Source organism: Rhinolophus sinicus, linkage group LG14, assembly GCF_036562045.2.
Source record: "Rhinolophus sinicus isolate RSC01 linkage group LG14, ASM3656204v1, whole genome shotgun sequence".
NCBI lineage: Eukaryota > Metazoa > Chordata > Mammalia > Chiroptera > Rhinolophidae > Rhinolophus > Rhinolophus sinicus.
This window is the reverse complement of record NC_133763.1, coordinates 54,183,905-54,203,180: the sequence shown is the minus strand read 5'-3', so window position 1 is coordinate 54,203,180 and position 19,276 is coordinate 54,183,905. Positions and strand designations below refer to the sequence as shown.

The 19,276-nt window shown below is 48.1% G+C and overlaps 2 protein-coding genes across 2 annotated transcripts; one reads left to right on the top strand and one right to left on the bottom strand.

The window, feature by feature from the left end:
- Positions 1–473: 473 nt before the first annotated feature.
- TSACC (TSSK6 activating cochaperone) lies at positions 474–5,061 on the bottom strand. The gene is made up of 4 exons (XM_019711153.2): positions 4,932–5,061; positions 4,012–4,078; positions 1,785–1,907; positions 474–706 (listed from the first exon to the last, which is right to left on the bottom strand). The coding sequence occupies exons 2-4, from the start codon at positions 4,046–4,048 to the stop codon at positions 534–536; spliced, it is 333 nt and encodes a 110-aa protein (XP_019566712.1). The 5' UTR covers positions 4,049–4,078; positions 4,932–5,061; the 3' UTR covers positions 474–533.
- Positions 4,813–18,938, top strand: CCT3 (chaperonin containing TCP1 subunit 3). The gene is made up of 14 exons (XM_019711151.2): positions 4,813–5,369; positions 7,193–7,254; positions 7,952–8,002; positions 8,094–8,156; positions 8,905–9,001; positions 11,598–11,715; positions 13,748–13,934; positions 14,595–14,744; positions 15,499–15,631; positions 15,815–15,896; positions 16,891–17,071; positions 17,638–17,883; positions 18,144–18,275; positions 18,620–18,938. Exons 1-14 carry the CDS (start codon positions 5,339–5,341, stop codon positions 18,722–18,724), a joined length of 1,638 nt encoding a protein of 545 aa, XP_019566710.1. The 5' UTR covers positions 4,813–5,338; the 3' UTR covers positions 18,725–18,938.
- Positions 18,939–19,276: the final 338 nt, after the last annotated feature.

Genomic DNA, 19,276 nt, shown 5'->3' with positions numbered 1-19,276 from the left:
GCTGCCTCCTCTGTTGTCAGCTGCTGTGCACTGTACCCTATTCTGGGGGGCGGGTGGCAAACCTCTTCTCCTAATTTCTGATGACTTATTCTCCTATCTCTCGGTCTTTGTCCAAGCTTCCCAACTGACATGAAGCTACCTTACTTCATCTGTCCATGCCACACAATCCTGCCCCTTCATGAAGTGGCATCAGAAAGCCACTTCCTCCAGCAAGATTCCAAGATTGGTCCAGATGTACCCTAGTAACCTCTATCTCTCACCCTCCCCATTACTGTCCCCCTCAATGTACTGCCCTAGAGTACCACTAAATTTTGCAATGAATTCTGTGTTATCAGACAGCAAATCCCCCCAAACTTCTCGTCTGTAACGTGGATCTCTAGATACCTTGTACAGAGCTCTGCACTTACTGTGAACTTGTGACCTAAGCAACCACGTGGGATATAAGATAAGAATGTGGGAAAGTACACACGCAATAACTTTGTTTCATAATTCATTCACTGAACTGGGGCAGCTGATGCACGCAGACCACGAGCTCAGGCTGGGAGTGAAGAGTCCTTGCTTTCCCTCCCAGGAGCCAGTCGTGTTATGGATGCTTGTAAATGTTCCAGAATAGTCATCTGTTTCTGGGCCAGCTGGGTCTGGAGCAGGAGATTGGTGTACATACATTCCAGGAGTCCTAGGCATTCCTTAGGCTTGTGGTCAGCTCCTGCAGGAAGCGCAGTGCAGGACCAAAGGGGACAAGAGAGAGACTTGTGACTGCGGGCGGGGCTCCCAGATGGCGCCTCTAACCTTTCCAGGCGCAGCTCAACCCAGACACCTTTGCTCAGCCGGCTCCTTTTCAGTGAGGCCTGCCTGGCCACCCGATTTTAACTGGAAACCAGTCGCTGGAATTTCTTACCCTTCTCCCTTGCTGCACGTATTGTCCCCACAGTATTAATGGTGATGCGTCCTATTTTGTAATTACTTATTTAATAGTTGTCTAAGCCCCCTTTCTGGAACGTAAGCTCCAGGAAGGCAGGGAGTTTGTCTCATTTGTTCACTGCTGTGTCCCCAGCACCTGGGTGAGTGCCTGGCAGGTAAGTCGTCAACAAACCCTCGATGAGTGGATGAAATGGGCTGGGAATGGGGCCTACCTTCCTTTTCACGAGCTCAGGGGGTGCTCAGCCTTCTCCTCCCACCTCACATAGTGTCTCATTAGCAGTGACCTGAAGCTCTGCCTGCTGTCTAACCTCAACCAACCTTGCTGCATCAGCACATTTCCCCCCTAATGTTTTCAGCTACATTAAAGGCAGCCAGCTCTTTATTCATCTTGGTAGTTACATTACCTACGGTTTGTGTATTTATTGGTCTTGACTTCTGAGGTCCTTAAACTCTGAGGTCCTCAAAAATAGGGGTCATGACTGTGTAGTGCCCCGTTAGGCTGCCCATGGGTATGCTAAGTACCCACTGATATCACCATGGGGGGAAGAATAATAGACATTCAAAGAAACTGCGCTAATAGTTACTGTTTCCTTCCCTGGCCACCGTTTAACATTACTAGCAAGCAGTAGAATTTTCATTTCAGTCCTGCCTAGTCTAGTCACGGTGCTAACCAGGAAACAGCACAATCAGTAGAGTCAGGAAGAAATCCGTAGAACCGAGTAATCAGTAAGCGCCCAATGAAACACCTAGAGGTGCCCGGACTCCAAGCTGGCTCCAGGCCAGTGGGAGACAGCTCAGGCCACCCCTCTATGCTTGGCCCCACCCGGCTGAGTCCACCTGGGAAACCCTCCCTGCACCCTTACCTGAGTGCAGCTTGGTCGCCTGGATGTTCAGGAAAGTAGCTGGTGGGGCACTGGCTTGGAGATTAATAAAGCTGGGGGAGGGTTTGGCGCGACAAAGAGGCAGAGCATCACCTTCCTCTTGGGCTGGAACAAAATCAGAGGCAATTACTCAGAGCTCATCCCAGCAAGGCATGGCCTTTCCAGTTAGATGCCTGCCGCTGGTCTATCCACGCGGGGGCTGAGGCTCTGCCCTGAGTCGCTTCAAGGAAAGTTCCATAAGACACACAACAGCGAGACCAAAGTGGGGCTAAGGGCAACCGAGCAGAGGTGGGATAAGCTATAATCTCACCAGCTTCCCTTTTACAAATTCTTACTACCTGTGCTCCACATTCACCAGTGTACGACATACACAGTTTCCTAGGTGCTTAGTATCTGGGGAGCGACACAACCCCGATGCTGAGGAGATGGTGACATAAACACAATGAGTCTGACAGTCCAGGGTGGAAGTAAGGCCTTTCATCTTTTAGTTGTACCCAGTATGTGAGTAAATGTGAAAATGAGTGCTTTGGAAACGGGGGAAGAGATCAACAGTACAACAGAGAGGTCTCCAGGCAGGAGGAGGGTATTTATTGGACCTTGGAAACAGGAACCTTCTGATGAGTGGAAAAGGTATTTCAAGTGGGAGAGAAAAGGATTGCAAGAGCAAAGGGAAGGAAGAATATCGCCGGACTGACGAGCCCTGGGAAACTGGCCAGAGCTAGGGGTAAGGAAGGTGGGATGGGCCATGCCAGACCCACTGCAATAGCGAATCGGATATTTTAGACTTTTGCTTGAATGCAGTGGAAAGGCTTTGAACTGTTTAGGATTAGAAAGCACGACTAAAATTGAATTTGAATTAATCTATAGGTATTCAAATGGGTTGGACATTGGAAGAAGTTCTCAAATGGGAAAATAGATAACCTTTGGCAAAAATAGTTAAGTTAGAAGGAAAAATTGATTTGTTGGAAAAAGATGATGACTCCTATTAGATGTATGCTCTTTTTGTCCACTGAGCAACCCTTCCTTAGGAAACTATTCTGTCCCCGGATTCCAGGCCACACTGGTGGGACTGTATCAGGCCCCTTTCCCCAACAGAAAAAGGCATGTGACCCAATCGTGGTATCCTGTCCTCCTTGGCAACTGTGATTGATCCAAGGGGCGGGCATGGGAGGCAAGCTGAGCCCGAGTCATTCCCTGGGGTGACATCTGGACTCTGTGTCAGAGAAGCTTGCTTGCTTCTGAGATGCTGCGGAGATGTAAAGCTGGGGCCAATGAAAGCTACGGAATTTGGCCATCATGTCAGAGACGCAGGGACAAGTAAGAGATGAGAAACCAGGAGGGAGATGGACAGACAGACAGAGACCCTCAGGCACTGCACCCCCGTTCCAGTGCCCGGGGCCCTGGTTTTTGCAGCTCTTCTTCCTGTTCTGTGACTATCTCAGCCTCCCTCCCAACTGCAGCAGCCTCTGGATTTCTGATTAGACAACAGAAGATGAGGCTGGGGAGAAGCAAAAGGAGGCAGGACAGAATAACAATAAAAACAATGACAAAAGGTGCTTTCCACACCTTATCTCATATATTTGTCACAATGACCTTAGTAAGTCGGTAGCTTTAGCCATATTTTATTTGAGGAAACTGAAGTTAGGAAATTCACTCCAGATTCCACAATTAACTTGTGGCAGTGCTGGAATTAAATCCAGGCCTGTCAATTCCAGAGTCATGCTCTTTACCACTGCACCATACGCTCTGTGGAAAGAGCTAGTTCACTGATGTCCAAGGTATGACATAGCAGGACTCTCAAATCAAGTACTCTGCTCCACCTGCAGTTAAGTGGCTAGACAGACGGCCTTGGGCACGTCCCTGGCCACCAGTGGGGCTGCCCTGCTCAACCTGAGTTATCTGTTCACTCTAGTCGACACTATGTCTCCTGCGACCCCTGTACACAAAGTCTTGTAAGTATTAAGAGGAGATACAAAGGAAGAATATTATATTCATTCAACACTTAATTATTGAGCATCGATAATTTAACAGGTCCCGTTCTAGGCACTGGGAATACAGCAATGTTCCCGTTACGTGGGATGCAGAACAAAGACAAATACTTCCCAATTAGCCTAGTAACAGGAAAAAACATATACAACTAGAATCATTTTCCCAAATGTGGAGCAATTAAGGCCTGGCTTTTAAGGGCAGGGGAGCCTCCGGCACACACCTTTCTTGTTAGCAGGATGACCTGTCCGGTGCTCCATCTGAGCACCAACAGATGTGTTTCCAGATGCCTGGAAAGAAACATAGGGTCACGTGATCAACAACCATGCTATTATTTTACTGTTGACAATTTTCTAAGTTCTCTCCCGCAGATCTCAGGCTGTTCCAATTTGGGGAGGAAAAAGTGGGAAAGGGGGTACTCTTCTATTTTATGGCCAAATGTTAAGTGACTCTTCACGGATTGTTTGTTCTCTCGTGGTCCCTGCACTAGTTTGGAATCCAGATGTTTCCATTATTATTGCTTCCTTTTTTTTTTTCTGGACAAAATAGTAATGCAACCAAACCCAAACCTTAAGAGTCTCCTACGAACGGGCAATTACTCTCTGTGTTCTCTCCACGTTTAATTTCCGTGTCAGCCCTTTTCCTTTCCTGTTAAGGTCATTGAAAAGCTCTGGCTCAGTCACCTCTAATGGACTAGCAGTTGAGTGGATGTCAAGAGGGCAGGGGAGGCAACGGGCGTGGAGAAAAAGTCTCAAAGCCCTACGTGGAGCCCTTGAGAAAATGTTTTGGATAGAATAACGGGGGGTGGTTGTGGGGGGTGGGTGGGAAGGAAGCCATCACCCTCTGGCGCCGCTCACAGCCTCGGTCGGCAGAAAGCATTTGCCTAAGAATGGTGAGGTTCCCGCACAGCAACGCGTCCAGAGGAAATAAACCACAACTCCCAGCGTGCCCGACAGGACTACAACTCCCACGTCACCCCGCAGCCACCCCGCCAGGTCTTCCCTTAACTGCCGGTTGAAGTCCCGCCCTTCTTTTCCTCCCCGTAGCTAAGGCTGCATCGAAAGAGTGACGGAAACTGTCCCTCCTTTCTTGACCTTCGCGGCCTGAGAGGAGCTGAGGTGCAAGCCAGTCTAGTGCCATCACCTGCGGTGTTAACTGAAAGCCACAACCCCAGCGTCCACCCTGCTGGCTGAAACACACGCGCAGCGACCTCCGGCCAACTGCCCGAGCCTTTGCGCTTGCGCCGAAGCTCGCGCCGCACGCGGCCGGGAGCGGCCACCCTATTGCGCAAGCGCCGTTTCCATCCTCGTGCTCTCTCTATCTAGCTTGCCCTGCCGTTCTTGCGTAGGGGGCGGGGCTAGGAGTACCAATTGGCTTATTTTTGTGCCGGTCAGAGAGGTGGGCGCGCTGATTGGCGGCGACCCGGAAGATAGCGGGTTTAGGTGTAAGCCCTGAGGAGGCAGCGTTTTCTGGGCTTCTCTCAGGTTCTCTCTCCAGAAGCTTCTGCCGGTTCCCCCAGCTCTGGGTACCGGGCTCCGCATCGCGCCGCCATGATGGGCCATCGTCCCGTGCTCGTGCTCAGTGAGTTGTGGGGAAGCCGATGGAGGGACCCCCGTTTCGCTCCCCGTCGGGCTGCACTTTTCAGGGTGGCCCCAGCCCAGTCCCGCCATGGTCCGGCCCCTGAGCCTCCAGTCATCCTCGTTTCGGAAGCCCTTTCTCCCGCTCTCCTGCCACCCCGTAGCCCATTCCGCTGCCTTCACTAAGGCAAACTGACCTGTCCTCACGGCTGCTCGCCCCGGGAGCCCCTGCCCAGTCGGCCTTGCGTTCGCCCCCTGCGTGGTTTTCGGCGTGGAGGTGAATGGATAGTGGTTTTTGGTTTGGCCCAGCTTCGTAAGCTTGGTCAGTCTCTTAGTAGCGGTTGTCCTCGGCCGAATTGCTTAGGTGTTTCCATCTGTCTTGTTGGGGTTCACAGTAGATCCCCGTAGAACCGTGAGGATCAAACGAGATACGTAGGGGAACAGCTGAAAAGAGGGGCTGGCAGACAGCGAGGGGTGTCCTTGTCACTTTTCCCTTGAATTTCCGCCCAGCAGCCCGTCCCTGTTCCCGAAGTCACTCCGCTTCCCTCACTGGTCTGTCTGTCTGTCTGAGATGTAATTGTTCCCTCCGCGTCCCCTGCGTTGTAATCCTTCCCACGAACCGACTTGAGTTTTCCCAAATTTCTTAACGGGTTCTCTTTACCCTTCAAAACATCCCACGTTTCTTTCTGACTGACGAGCACCTCGCCCATCGTCTTCCCTGGTTTGTTTCCATCCTGTGTGTCGCTTCTGTGTGCCATCTGCAAGACCACCTAATACCCCAACTAGGCATAGTATCTTCTGTCTACAGAAGGCCGTTCGGAGATTTGAACCATTTCCCGTACGCCTAGGAAATAACTATTGTTAGGGGGGGGAAAATCACTTAACCAGAAAAATGCCTGTTCTTGGGATGAAGCCGTCAGAAAGGTTCATGCAGGGTTTTACTCACCAGGGCCTGAAATAGGCATCTAAAGCGTGAGAATTGTGAATGTTTAGATGTGATGAGACGGGATTGGACATTTTTCAGATTTAAATTGTTGGCAGGAAAATGTATAATTTGGAGAGAGGAAGGAAATAAGCGTGTGTCGGTTTGGTTATGGACCACGGGCTTGTCTGCACTGAGGGGACCCTGGGGTGAGGGGTGCATTCATCCCTGGCCTTAGTGGCTATAACCCACTGGGCTCCCTGTTAGAATAGGTAACAGCTCTCACTGATGGTACGTGGGTGACTGAGGCAATCTTACTACAGCCAAGCCTGGAGGGACTAGCTTGCAAACGGGGACACACTTGAAGAGTGTGTGCTCATCCCACAGCACTGTGGGGGCTCTCTCAGTAATTATGCCCAGTCTATCAAGAGAATGATTCTCCCTCTCCAAATAGGGAAAGATGAACCCTAGACTCCCTTTTACATAAAGCAGTGATTTGTGCTTCTTTTAGGGTCACCGGCCTTTTGAGACTCCGATGAGAGGCTATAGATCCTTTTCCCAGACGAAACCCCCATTTTCTCATATAATCTCAGGGATTTTCGCTTTGCCACAGAGGCCCACTCGTGAATCTCAGATTATGAATCCAGCTGTAAATACATGGGTGTTTGGTTAGAGGGAAAGTGATGACCAAGATTCCAAAGTGGAAGCATCATGGGTCGTTTCTAACACTTTTTTGAGGTGTAATCATACCATAAGCTGCACGTATTTAAAGTGTACAACTTGATAAGCTTTGATCTGTGTATACACCTATGGAACCTGTATATTTGTTTCTATTTTCAGAAGGCGGGGAGTAAATAGTTTATATATAATGGGACAATCCCACACTGTTGTCTTATCTATTTTAGGCCAGAACACAAAGCGTGAATCTGGAAGAAAAGTCCAATCTGGAAACATCAATGCTGCCAAGGTAGCCTATCCGTGAAATTGTTTACAGTGTGGTGGTTTTCCTCCAGGTGCCTTCCCTAGTATTTCTGTATCTGTTTGCAGTTAGGCAGAGGAAAGGTTGACTTCCCTTCTTTTAGGTCATTTCCTTGATAGTGGTAGAGAGAAGGAAGCCCTTTCTCTGTGCATTAGGCCTAAGCATCTTCTCATACTGACATAATGCCATCGCTGTGTATTTTACAATAATATCCTATTTGTGTCTGTCTACTAGACTAAGTTCCCTGTGGGGAAGGATTGTGTATCCCCTCTTGTATTCCTTGTGCCCACTGTAGATCCCAGGTAGTACCCAGTATCTTTGGCATAAAAAGCCCTCACTGGGTCTGATTTAGCATGGTGTGGCGGTTACTGTGATGGAAGAAATCCTAAGACATGGACATGCATTTATCTGGACTGCTGGGAAACTGAAGATCTGGGAAGCGTGTCCCCTTTTTTCTTGTGAAAAGTCATTTCTTTCTACCTCCACCCTGAAAGCATTCCCAAAAGGGAAAACAGAACAGAAGCAGCCACACAGCGTGCAGCATCTAAGATGCTCACCAACCCTGCTCTGGGTGGGGGTGTTGCTTGCCCACCGGCTCTGTGGGTCCATCGTGCCCCTTTCCTAACACAGACACTCACCCTGTCCTCTGACTTGTGCTCATGTGTTTATATTTTCTTTCCACTAGACCATTGCAGATATCATCCGAACATGTTTGGGACCCAAGTCCATGATGAAGGTAGGCTCCTCTCTTACTGAAAGCCTTCGACTACAGAGTTTCCCTTTCTGGTACCTGGAAGACTTAAATATAACTTTTGCTTGTGTCCTAGATGCTTCTGGACCCGATGGGAGGCATTGTGATGACCAATGATGGCAATGCCATTCTTCGAGAGGTGTGACTGACTTTTCGTTATGATTTCACACCTTTATAAAGGATCCAGAAAGATGTATTGATGATGACTAGTTTCTTAGGGCTGCTGGAACAAATGACCACACACTACGGAGCTTTAAACAACAGAAATGTGTTCTTTAGACTGGAGGCTACAAATCTGAAATCAAGGTGTCAGCAGAGCCGTGCTCCTGAAGGCTCTATGGCAGGATCTTTCTAGCTTCTGAAGGCTGACCTTATCCTTGGCCTTCCTTGGCTTGTGAACTCGGTCTCCTTCTCATTTGTCATGTGGAAGTCTCCTGTGCCTCTTACTATAAGGACACCAGTGGTTGGAGTTGGGGCCTACACTCATTCCATATGACCTCATCTTAACTTGATTACATCGTCAGTGAGCCTATTTCCAAATATAGTCACATTTGTAGTTTGCAGCGGGTAGGACTTCAGCATGTCCTTTTGGAGGACACAACTCAACCACCACAGTGGTGCCCCCAGTAAATAAAAGATACTGTTCTGTTGTCAGAAAAACTGTAATAGGTCAGTTGGCCTAATACATTTTCCCCAAAAGGAAAGGGACTTGGAAAGGTGGTTTACTTAGATATTTTGGGGGCCACTTTTAATCTTTCAAGCTGTGGTAAAACAAGGGAAAAGGGAATAAGTATGAAAGCGAGAACCTTAAGGTTAGGGCCAAGCGGAATGTGAAGCGGGCTTTGAATAGTGTTGATTCTAGTGGCAAGCTACATGTTTCTTTTCAGATTCAAGTTCAGCATCCAGCAGCCAAGTCCATGATTGAAATTAGCCGGACACAGGATGAAGAGGTTGGAGATGGGACCACATCAGTAATTATTCTTGGTAAGAGGAGAATGGAAGGATAATAAAGAAAATTTGATTGAAACTTGAAGATTTTTGCTAGAAATAACGTCCGTGTCATATTTTAAGAAGGAAATTGTTACCAATCCACTAATCACAGATACTAAATAACTTGCTGCTAATTATCTGTGTGTTCTCTCCAACTGAGAATAAAACATTCATCAGTAGTATAGAAGGAGCTCTGTAAATCTGGTTGAATAAAATACAGTTGATTTTCGTTAGTCTCAGTAAGTTTTATTCTATGAAGTCACCACAAATTGAGTTAGCGAATGCTAAACCATCGCTCTTAGGGGAAATAATGGGGTAGGTTCCTGAGAGCCTCGGGTCGCATTCTTCAACTGAGAAATACCTTATTTTATGTGTTTTGTTTTAAACACATTTTTATCTAATAACAATGTTGGTTCATTAATACTGAGCTCATGGGCAGTAGCACTGCAACTCGTGCCTGAAACAAGCTCATCTAATGTTTTCTCTGTAAGGCACATCACAGCCTTGTTCCATTTAGGAAAACTAGACCACACTTTAGCGCTACACTTGGGGGCCATTTTAAACAGTGAACTCACCAACAAGATGATCAAAAATGTGAAAACATGGTACTAAATGTACCACATAAAGGAGCCTTGATTATAGTGAGAGCTGTAGCAAGGCCGAGTGTTGTCTTGTTTAGCCGCAGCTGGGAATGTGTTCCTTGGGCGACTCACATGTTTCATCTGCACTTGTCTGACCACGATATGTGCAGATACCTACGTGGGGTTACAAATAACTAAGCAAGTAGTCAGAGTGACACTTGGACGCTTGAGAATGAGTCTGGACCACAAGTTTTAATGACTAATCTTTCCACTTCCTATAGGATCATAAAGGGTCACTTCTGAAAACTTGGTATATTGCTTTTATTTGTTGTATGCATTTTAAGTTGGTGAAATTTCTAAAATCGAAACATGCACTTTTAAAAATCTGATTGCAACAACATGTTGTTAGGATATGAGAAAACCACCATATTTTAGGGTGCCAATTTATAGTGTTGGCCAACGTGCCTAAAACATAAGAGTTCTACAATAAAATTATTATATGAATTTTTTAAAAAAATAGTTTTTATTGGGGAACAGTGTTTTTCCAGGACCCATCAGCTCCAAGTCAAGTCGTTGTTTTCAGTCTAGTTGTGGAGGGCGCAGCTCTCCCATGTGGGACTCGAACTGGCGACCTTGGTGTTATGAGCACTGCGCTCTAACCAACAGAGCCAGCTGGCTGCCCTATTACATGAACTTTTTAAAGTGACATTTTCATTCTAGAATGCTCTTGTGCTGCATTTTGAGAATGGTGAGTTGGGTGGGAAATTCGCATGAGTCACCACCAACTAATCACCTCTTTAGATTGAATTCTTTTGAGGATTGAGAATTACATATGGCCATTTCTGTAGTTTGAAAAAAAAACTTGGAGGATGAAAGAGGGAGGAAACACTTCATATGCTTTCTCACTTTTTTTGGTAGAAAATGAGCTTTAGAGATCAGGTAAAATTTTCTAGCTGTAGTTTTAGTTGAATCTCCTGGAGATACTAGATAGGTTAAGTATCCATGAGTCTGGGCGTCTCCGGTATAAGTTTCTTTTTTAAAAGAAAAAAACTACTATCACTTAGACACCTTTCTTCCCTGTTCCTGTTCTGACTATTCTTTAACTGGGCACATCCTTCCTAAGTTAACTTATTCAAGCTCTTTTTTATTTGATTTTCTTTTAATATACATGATGGTCAGTTAGGAGTTGGTATAAAGTATTGAATTCAAACATTTGGGCACATGTCAAAGTATACATGTGAACTTTGGCACATATGTGTAAATTTTAAAATTAGTGCTCGTGGTCAAGTAGTACAAGCAATCTGTGCAAAAGGCTTTCTGTGACCAAAAAATCACATTTCTCTCGTTAAACTTCAGGGTGTTTTTTTTTTGTTTTTTTTGTTTAGAAACAGTCGTTTCCATGTGTGCATCTATATATGTGTTAGTGTGTGTGTGTGTGTGTGTGTGTGAATTACAAAGTAAAGACAAATTTTAAAAGAAGGGGACATTTTACCAATAATCCCTCAACCAGAGGGTAAATTAATGTACATTTTTGTGGGTGTTCTTCCAGGTGGAAGGTTTTGTGTGTTTTGTTTGTTTTCAGTACCAGCAGTTTGCATGTTAGCTGTTGAGATAATAAGTCAGTTTTTTGGTGTTGTTTTTTTTTTGACTTTTTGAGTTAGTTTCTACACATTAGATATAACAACCACCTGTTTTTTGTTACGTGTTTTTCTATTGTAGTCTTTGGAAAAATGTTTTCCTTTTGTATAGAAAACTGGTAAATAGTTAGATCAAGAGAATAAGTAAACCCTAGGTTCAATCTTTGATCATTTAAAATACGTGCAGTGAGGATGTTTTCTTTATGAATTGGCTTGTACAGAGTATAAAATTGGGAATAGTATAAACAGCCAACTGGCCTGTGTTTGAGGAGATTTTATTTTAGGAAGAAAAGTATCTTTAGAAGTGTGATGAAGTTGCCTTGAGACCCAGGTACTTCCTAAGACATCATTGTGGTGTGTGCTGTCTTTCAGCGGGGGAGATGCTGTCCGTGGCGGAGCACTTCCTGGAGCAGCAGATGCACCCGACGGTCGTGATCAGTGCTTACCGGAAGGCCTTGGATGACATGCTCAGCACCCTTAAGAAAATCAGGTACTGGGGGGCAGGAAGGCAGAGCGGCGACTGTCAGATATGGGGGGCCTGGAAGACTGGTCTGTTCTTCGATGGTGAAGGAAGACCAGGCACGTCACACACGCAGTGGTTTTACCCTGCGTCATTTTGTGAGAAGGAGAAATGGGAGAGTAAGGGAAGAGAAGGAGAAGGGAAGTAAAAGCTTCAGAAAATGGCAAAGGATACAAAGCAGACAGAGGAGCTGGATTTAATTGTTCAGAACACTTTGGTTACATGCTGTCTTCTTGGTTTCATGTTAGGCGCTGCCATGGGAAATGTGTAGTGAGTAAGATCGGCCTGCCTTTCAAGAGCTGAGATTGTTTTTCTCTTCTTCTGCCCCCCAGTCCGGTTCAAGCGGTTGTTTCTCAGTCTAGTTGTGTAAGACACAGCTCCCTGGCCCATGCTGGTATTATGAGCCTTGAGCTCCCCGGGCTGAGGCAGTCGGTCGACGGTCATTGGATGGCCACTCACGCAGGCCACCAGCCGCTCATGGCAGCACATAGCAGCACACGGTAGCCTATGGCAGCCCAGAAGCGCTGAGATTCTAGTGGGAAGGACAAGGGAAGGACTTGGATGGCCGTAATTCAGGACTTAAGATACCCTGCCATCACGTGGGATTCTAATTCTGATACAGTGCTGTGGGGGGGCGGTGGCCCGCAGTTTGCGGTTAGAAGCGGAAAGACTGAGACTGAAAGTGCTGCTTGAATCCCATGTAGTAATCGAAGGACTTGCTGTTAGTCTGTTTGCTGAGCGTTGACAGGGTAATGGAAGGAATGCCGAAATGCATGATTTCACGCAACTTTCTTTAAAAATTTTTCTCTAGAAAGTAAAGCTTATAATGTTCTACCTTTTTATGTGGTTGGGGCATTGGATACATAAGTAGTAATTTGGTGAGTTTTGTGTTGTATTGTCTGCTGTTAATAAACAGTGTACGATAATGGCTGTATCTGGTACTCTCGGGAGTGAGGTATTTGATTTAAATCAGCTCTATGAAGTAGGCTCTGTACGAAGGTCGTGATAACCGTAGGATTTATTGAGTGTAAGGCGCTGAATTGGTAGAAAGTTTTTCTTTTTATCGAGCAATAACTGCCTGCATGGCTTAGATAGTACTTTTGGAGTTGTTGCTTCGTCCCTAAAATGCAATTCAACGATATTTAATGATGGTTTATTATGTGCTTTACACTGTTACCAGAGGGAGTTCAGCAGTATGAAAATGGGGACAAGATGGCATCCAAGAACTTTTGTAATTTCATTTTATGGTTCTCAATAGTCTCACCATGGACAAATTTATCATTTTGTTAGGGGAGACTGACACATAAAAACAGTACACACTGGTGCACCGTGTAGTTTTAAGATGCCAGAAGGAGTAGAACCAGGTGTCCAAGGACGGTACAGACCGGTGCTAATGATTGAGGAGCTCAGAATTTGGTAGGTAAGGCTCAAGGACCAAACGTGTCTTGAGCAAGTTGTCAAGTTGGAGTGTTTATTTGGTTGAAGCTGAAGGTAAAGAACATTATTTTACCGTCAGGTGTGTGTATACGTGTGGAGGGTTGTCAGGCTTGGGAACACATTACTGGGGATTTGAGACACCTCCCAGGGGTGGGTTAGCTGTAATCTTGCCAAAAGGCAGAGGGATGGACCAGATTACTACCTTTTTTTTTTAAGTCTGTGCTCTTTTCATTTTTTAACTTTTATTTATTCAAGTGTGTTTTTCTAGGACCCATCAGCTCCAAGGCAAGTAGTTGTTTCAACCTAGTTGTGGAGGGTGCAGCTCTCAGTGGCCCATGTGGGGATCGGACCCGCAATGTTGGTGTTACGAGCACTGCACTCTGACCAACTGAGCTAACCCGCTGCCCCGACCAGATTACTTTTTGATGTCACTCTCACTTTCCTGCAAAGGAAGATTGCCCTGGTTCTGTCTGTTGGGCCGTGATAGTCTCTGAGATAGAGACAAGGGACTTCCTTAAATGTCCAAGCTCCCGCTGAGCATAGCACTCATTTTTCTTTTCTCCAGTACCCCTGTCGACACCAACAACCGCGATACGATGCTGAACATAATCAAGAGCTCCATCACCACCAAAGCCATCAGTCGGTGGTCCTCTCTGGCCTGCAGCATCGCCCTGGACGCTGTCAAAACTGTGCAGTTTGAGGAGAACGGCCGGAAGGAGATTGACATCAAAAAATATGCAAGGGTGGAAAAGGTAACTACTTGGGGACAAATTGTTTCCTTGCGTGAGTCATCCCACTTGTGGAGGAAATAGGTTTAAATCAGAGCAAGGTATGTTTGTAGTCAGAACTAGAAAGAAGAATATTTGCTGCCTGGAAAGCAAAAGCTTGAGAAGGGGGTTATTCCTGCAGTAATTCTGTTACTGTCACTGTTGTCCCTACACAAGGCTTCCAGGGGCAAGGGAAAGGCTATTGGTGTCTGTGTGTTTGGTCAGGATATAAAAAGGGTTCTAGGGAATACTGTTAATAAACCCCAGAAAGTTCCTCCACCTCCTTGCTAATTTAAGGTCAAAAAACAGCATTAATACCTTGTGGCCAGTAGATGGAGCCCATGCCTAAAATTCTGTGGGAAGATCTTTCAGGAAGTAGAAGAGATCTGAGCCCCTTTATTAAACCTTTGTCAGCTGCTGAACTGGGAGTCTCAGCTGACCTTCAAATTAGGTGTCATGGCCCAAGATTGGTGTACTTTGTAGAGGGAGAAAACGTGATTGCAGCAGCACTTGTTTTTTGAGGTTCATGAAAGGCAGATACTTTAGAAACCCGAAATAGTGGTCCTTTGGGAAGGATGAGCATCTGGGAAAGGAGCTGAGAAATTGTCTCCTGCCGGTTGTGGATTGAAGTGGGTCTTTGCTCAGATCCCCGGGGGCATCATTGAAGACTCGTGTGTCTTACGTGGCGTCATGATTAACAAAGACGTGACCCACGCGCGGATGCGGCGCCACATCAGGAACCCGCGCATCGTGCTGCTGGACTCGTCTCTGGAGTACAAGAAGGGGGAGAGCCAGGTAAGGGCCCCGCCGGCTGGCGCTGACGGGAGGCCGCGCCTTGTGTGTGCTTGTTGCCGCACGTGTCTGCTCCGTCGGTTACTGACCTTGACGTGCGATCTCCGATTCTTACATCAGCCTTTTAAACTGTTGATCGTGACTTCCATTTCACAGAGGAGGAGTCTGACAGTCAGAGAAGTTAGGTTAATCGCTTGAGGAACACAGCTGGTACCGACCGAGTCAGGGTTTGAACCCAGCTGTGTTTGGCGCCCGTTCCACACTCCCATGCCACCTTTCCTAATGCCTCATTCAGACAGAGAGGAGGGGTTAATGTCTCTTCGAAGGGCTATAGGAGAAGTTCCAGAGAGCAGGAGGCTCACGGGGCTCCGTCACCCTTGGTTAAAACGAAGTGATGGGAGCTTATTAAACAAGGATTGGGAACAAGACTCGGTGGGTTGGTGGGAGAGGTCAGACCCAGAATTGCTGTGCGTACTGACAGGCTAGACATGACACTGAGCCGAGTGGCCAGAGACTGAGGCCCCAACTCCACTAATTGCCTAGTGATTTTGAACTCCAGTTGCTTTATAATGAAACGGAGGAGTTAAACTGGGTGACTGCTAGAACTCCATTGGCCTCCAGAGGTGTGGGGTCATGGCTTTAACCTTATTCTCTCTCACGCTTTCGGGACACGGGTGAGGGCTGCGTGGGGGGTGGAGGAGTTCCTGAAGAGCTTCGCCAGTCCAGGGTTGTTCAGAGTGACTTGTCTTCACCACAGACTGACATTGAGATCACGCGAGAGGAAGACTTCACCCGAATCCTCCAAATGGAAGAAGAGTACATCCAGCAGCTCTGTGAAGACATCATCCGTCTGAAGCCCGACGTGGTCATCACAGAAAAGGGCATCTCAGGTGGGGCCCGCTCCTTGTCCAGCCCACCGTGGAGGTGGGCGAGGGGGCTTTGTTTCCTTGCCTGTCGGCACAGGGACACAGCACAGAGGGGGGCCGGGGGGTGTGCGCTGAGGACATGAGGAGGAATTGGGTCCGGACTGGCGTCCTGGCTTTGAGCCGCCACCTCCATTCTCGGGTTTGCAGATTTAGCTCAGCACTACCTCATGCGAGCCAACATCACAGCCATCCGCAGAGTCCGGAAGACGGACAATAATCGCATCGCGAGGTGAGTAGGCCGGTGACACCAAGATTCTTCCTGCGCACGGGGCTTCACGATGGCGTCGTTACCTGAGAGGTGATGAGGGAGGAGACAGTCAGCCAAAGCAGTTACAGTGGAAGTAACCTGGGTTTAGTGTCTGCCGTCTGCAGAAATCTTATCCCTAGTCCAACACTCGTCCTGCACGCGTCCCTCTGTACTGCTCCTAACCAGTAGTGACCAGCTCATGCTTGGAAATCTGCGAGCGCTGCCTTGGCGTAGGGGTGCCTTACAGAGGAGTCTGCTTTTAGCTGGAACAGCTCAGAACAGCTGCCGTTAGTGCAGCTTTAGATTGCATTCATGACTTCAGCTCGGTACCAATCACTTTGAATGCAAGTTTATATTTTTAAAAAGGTAAGTCTACCCCAACGTCACATAATGTAGATCTAATCCAGTTTGATTTGTCTGCTTGCTGTGAAATGGCTTTGGGCACGTGTGTATGTATATGCAGAGTGGACTGTGCCCATGAGTGGGGGTAAGAGTGGCGGGTAAGAAATTAGTCCTACATTAAAATTGGGTCCGACTAGACGTACGTGCTCAGTCACCTTCTTCCTTGCTGGCCTTGGCATTTTCTTTAGTACAGTCCTGTGATTGGCCTTCAGCTCTAACTGGGTGGGACAAGATGAATTCTATCTAGAAATGACCATTGTGGGATGTACACATTAGATATGCATAGGAACTCATTTGTCCATTTAATATTCACAAATATACTTTGAATTGAACTGTATCTGGTCATAGTAGGTGTTTTAGGTATGTGCACTTTTATTCATAAAGCCATACTTAACGAAACGTCATGTGTTTATAAATCTATTTCACCAGGCAGCCAGGACCTCTTGAGTTATGTAGCAGCGTTTCTAGCAATCCACTTTTGCCCTCTACCCAGCCACAGACACCAGAGACTAGAGAGATGGATAAAAGTATCTGAAATCATGCAGTTCTCCCTCCCCCCCCCCCCAATCAATAGAGCCTGTGGGGCCAGGATAGTCAGCCGACCTGAGGAACTGCGAGAAGATGATGTTGGGACAGGAGCGGGCCTGTTGGAAATAAAGAAAATCGGAGATGAGTACTTCACATTCATCACTGAGTGCAAAGACCCCAAGGCCTGTACCATTCTCCTCCGGGGGGCCAGCAAGGAGATTCTCTCGGTGAGTCGGCCTTGGAAGTGGGGCTGACGGGACGAGCTCATGCTTTCTGGAGTTTCCCAACGGGCCTAAAGCTACGCTGTGGCCCATGTAGCGTTATTTTGATCCGTAGCCCCAAACGTCTGCGTCTCCTGCTTGCTTTTTTGAGTAGGTTTACACTATTGTGCGGCAGATGTCCGGAACTTTCTCACCTTGCAAAACTGAGACACTGTATCCATGGGACAGTGACTCGTCATTCCCCAGCCCCCAGCAGCCACTGCCTCCGGAGTTTTTAAGTTGATGTTATAAATACTTTTTCCTCAGCGAGTTTAAGTAACTTACGAAAGTCACAGCTGGTAAGAAGCCTGACCACGAGTGACACGTCCTGCCGCAGCCCAGCCCAGCTGCGGTCGTAGTGCTGTGCCTGTCCAGGTGATAGCACCTGCCTGGCCCAGGAGGGATCGATTCCACGGGCCTTTCTTAGTTGCCCTCCTTGGTGGTTCGCTGCACTTGGCAGTCAGGAGCTCCCCTGTGCCTCCGCTCTGTCCCGGGTCATCACACTGGCTCATCCCTCTGTCTGCTTTCCCCAGGAAGTGGAGCGCAACCTGCAGGACGCCATGCAAGTGTGCCGCAATGTCCTCCTGGACCCGCAGCTGGTACCGGGGGGCGGGGCCTGTGAGATGGCGGTGGCCCACGCCTTGACAGAAAAGTCCAAGGCCATGACTGGGGTGGAGCAGTGGCCGTACAGGGCTGTCGCTCAGGCCCTGGAGGTCATCCCTCGGACCCTCATCCAGAACTGTGGGGCCAGCACCATCCGCCTACTTACCTCCCTTCGGGTGAGTTCCTGCCCTGCTGTCCCCTTGGGTTCAGCCTAAGAGACGGTTCACGTCTGTCTGTCTGGGTTCTCCTTTAAGGCTTGTGCCTTGGTAGCGCTTCTCCTAATTTTTGACTTGTTTGCTCTGATTGTCATTTGCTCTTACCTCTTTCTTACCAAGCCAGGATTTTTGGTTTCGCTTTTACCTAACGTTCCCTGCCAGCTTGCTTGTTCCCAGTATTTCCCCTTTTAACTTACGCCTCGCTCTTGTTCCGATGACAGGCCAAGCACACCCAGGAGAACTGTGAGACCTGGGGTGTCAATGGTGAGACGGGCACTTTGGTGGATATGAAGGAGCTGGGCATCTGGGAGCCACTGGCTGTGAAGCTACAGACGTACAAGACGGCAGTGGAGGTGAGGCCCGCCCGGCGCTTGTTGTGCGGTCTGTTTCCAGACGCCCAGCGACCCGAGTGGTCGGTCCCTCCCTGAAGGGTGGGTACAGAAGGCAGAGTATCCCCCAGAGGCCTGCCGAGCAGCCCACCCTCCTCACCTCCAGCCGGAACGAGCAGGGCAGGGTAGCAGCACCAGCTGCGCTCCTCGCGTAGGGAGTCTGCATTTTATAATCCATTTGAGACTCCAAAAGGGCAGCTTTCTGATAAAATGGCAGTTACGTGGGAGGAGCTAGGGGGTGATGTGTAAGAGGAAACAATGTCGTCCCCGTCTCTGCTGACCGATCGGGGCTGTGGTTTTCCTCCTAGACGGCAGTCCTGCTGCTGCGGATTGATGACATCGTCTCAGGCCACAAAAAGAAGGGCGACAACCAGGGCCAGCAAGGCGGGGCTCCTGACGCCGGCCAGGAGTGAGGGGTGGGCCCGTGGCCTCAGCCCAGAGCCAGCAACCCCCTCCCCGCCAGACTGCTGGACACTGTGGGCGTCTTTGTTTGGAAGGGGTCAGGTGGCGGGGCAGCCCCAGGCCCCCTGTCCCAGCTCGGTTTGCAAAAGGCACTGATATGTAATTCTTCTCTATTGTAAGCTTTCCATTTAGTTTGCTTCCGATGATTAAATCTGAGTCATTTGAGACAGTTGTTATGTGTTTTTCAGTCTTGGGTCATATCTCTGCCTGCTGGCAAAGAGGGCGGAAGCAGGACACCTTGCTGGGGAGGAAGGGAGCTGGGAATGAGGTCACTGCGTCAGCCTTCTGAGCAGCGGCTGGGTGGGATGAGCTGGGGTTCACAGGACGGTACTTACTGGGAGGCTTCGAGCAGCACCTCTTTGCACTCACCTCAGAACAGGAGGAACCTGTCCAAACCCGGGGTGTTCCCCGTCTGTGTGTGTGTGCAGCCAACACCCAGCCCCTGCTGCGCCCAGACGTGTGGCTGTCATCCCGTGTCCTGTAGCTCCGAGTCCTTCCTGTAT

Coding starts and splice junctions, on each gene's coding strand:
- TSACC (XM_019711153.2), bottom strand. CDS start 4,048: ATGGAGCACCGGACAGGTCATCCTGCTAACAAGAAAG. Junction 1,908..4,011: donor TCATCCTGCTAACAAGAAAG/GTGTGTGCCGGA, acceptor ATTTTGTTCCAG/CCCAAGAGGAAGGTGATGCT. Junction 707..1,784: donor GGCGACCAAGCTGCACTCAG/GTAAGGGTGCAG, acceptor CGCTTCCTGCAG/GAGCTGACCACAAGCCTAAG.
- CCT3 (XM_019711151.2), top strand. CDS start 5,339: ATGATGGGCCATCGTCCCGTGCTCGTGCTCA. Junction 5,370..7,192: donor TCGTCCCGTGCTCGTGCTCA/GTGAGTTGTGGG, acceptor TATCTATTTTAG/GCCAGAACACAAAGCGTGAA. Junction 13,935..14,594: donor AATATGCAAGGGTGGAAAAG/GTAACTACTTGG, acceptor GTCTTTGCTCAG/ATCCCCGGGGGCATCATTGA.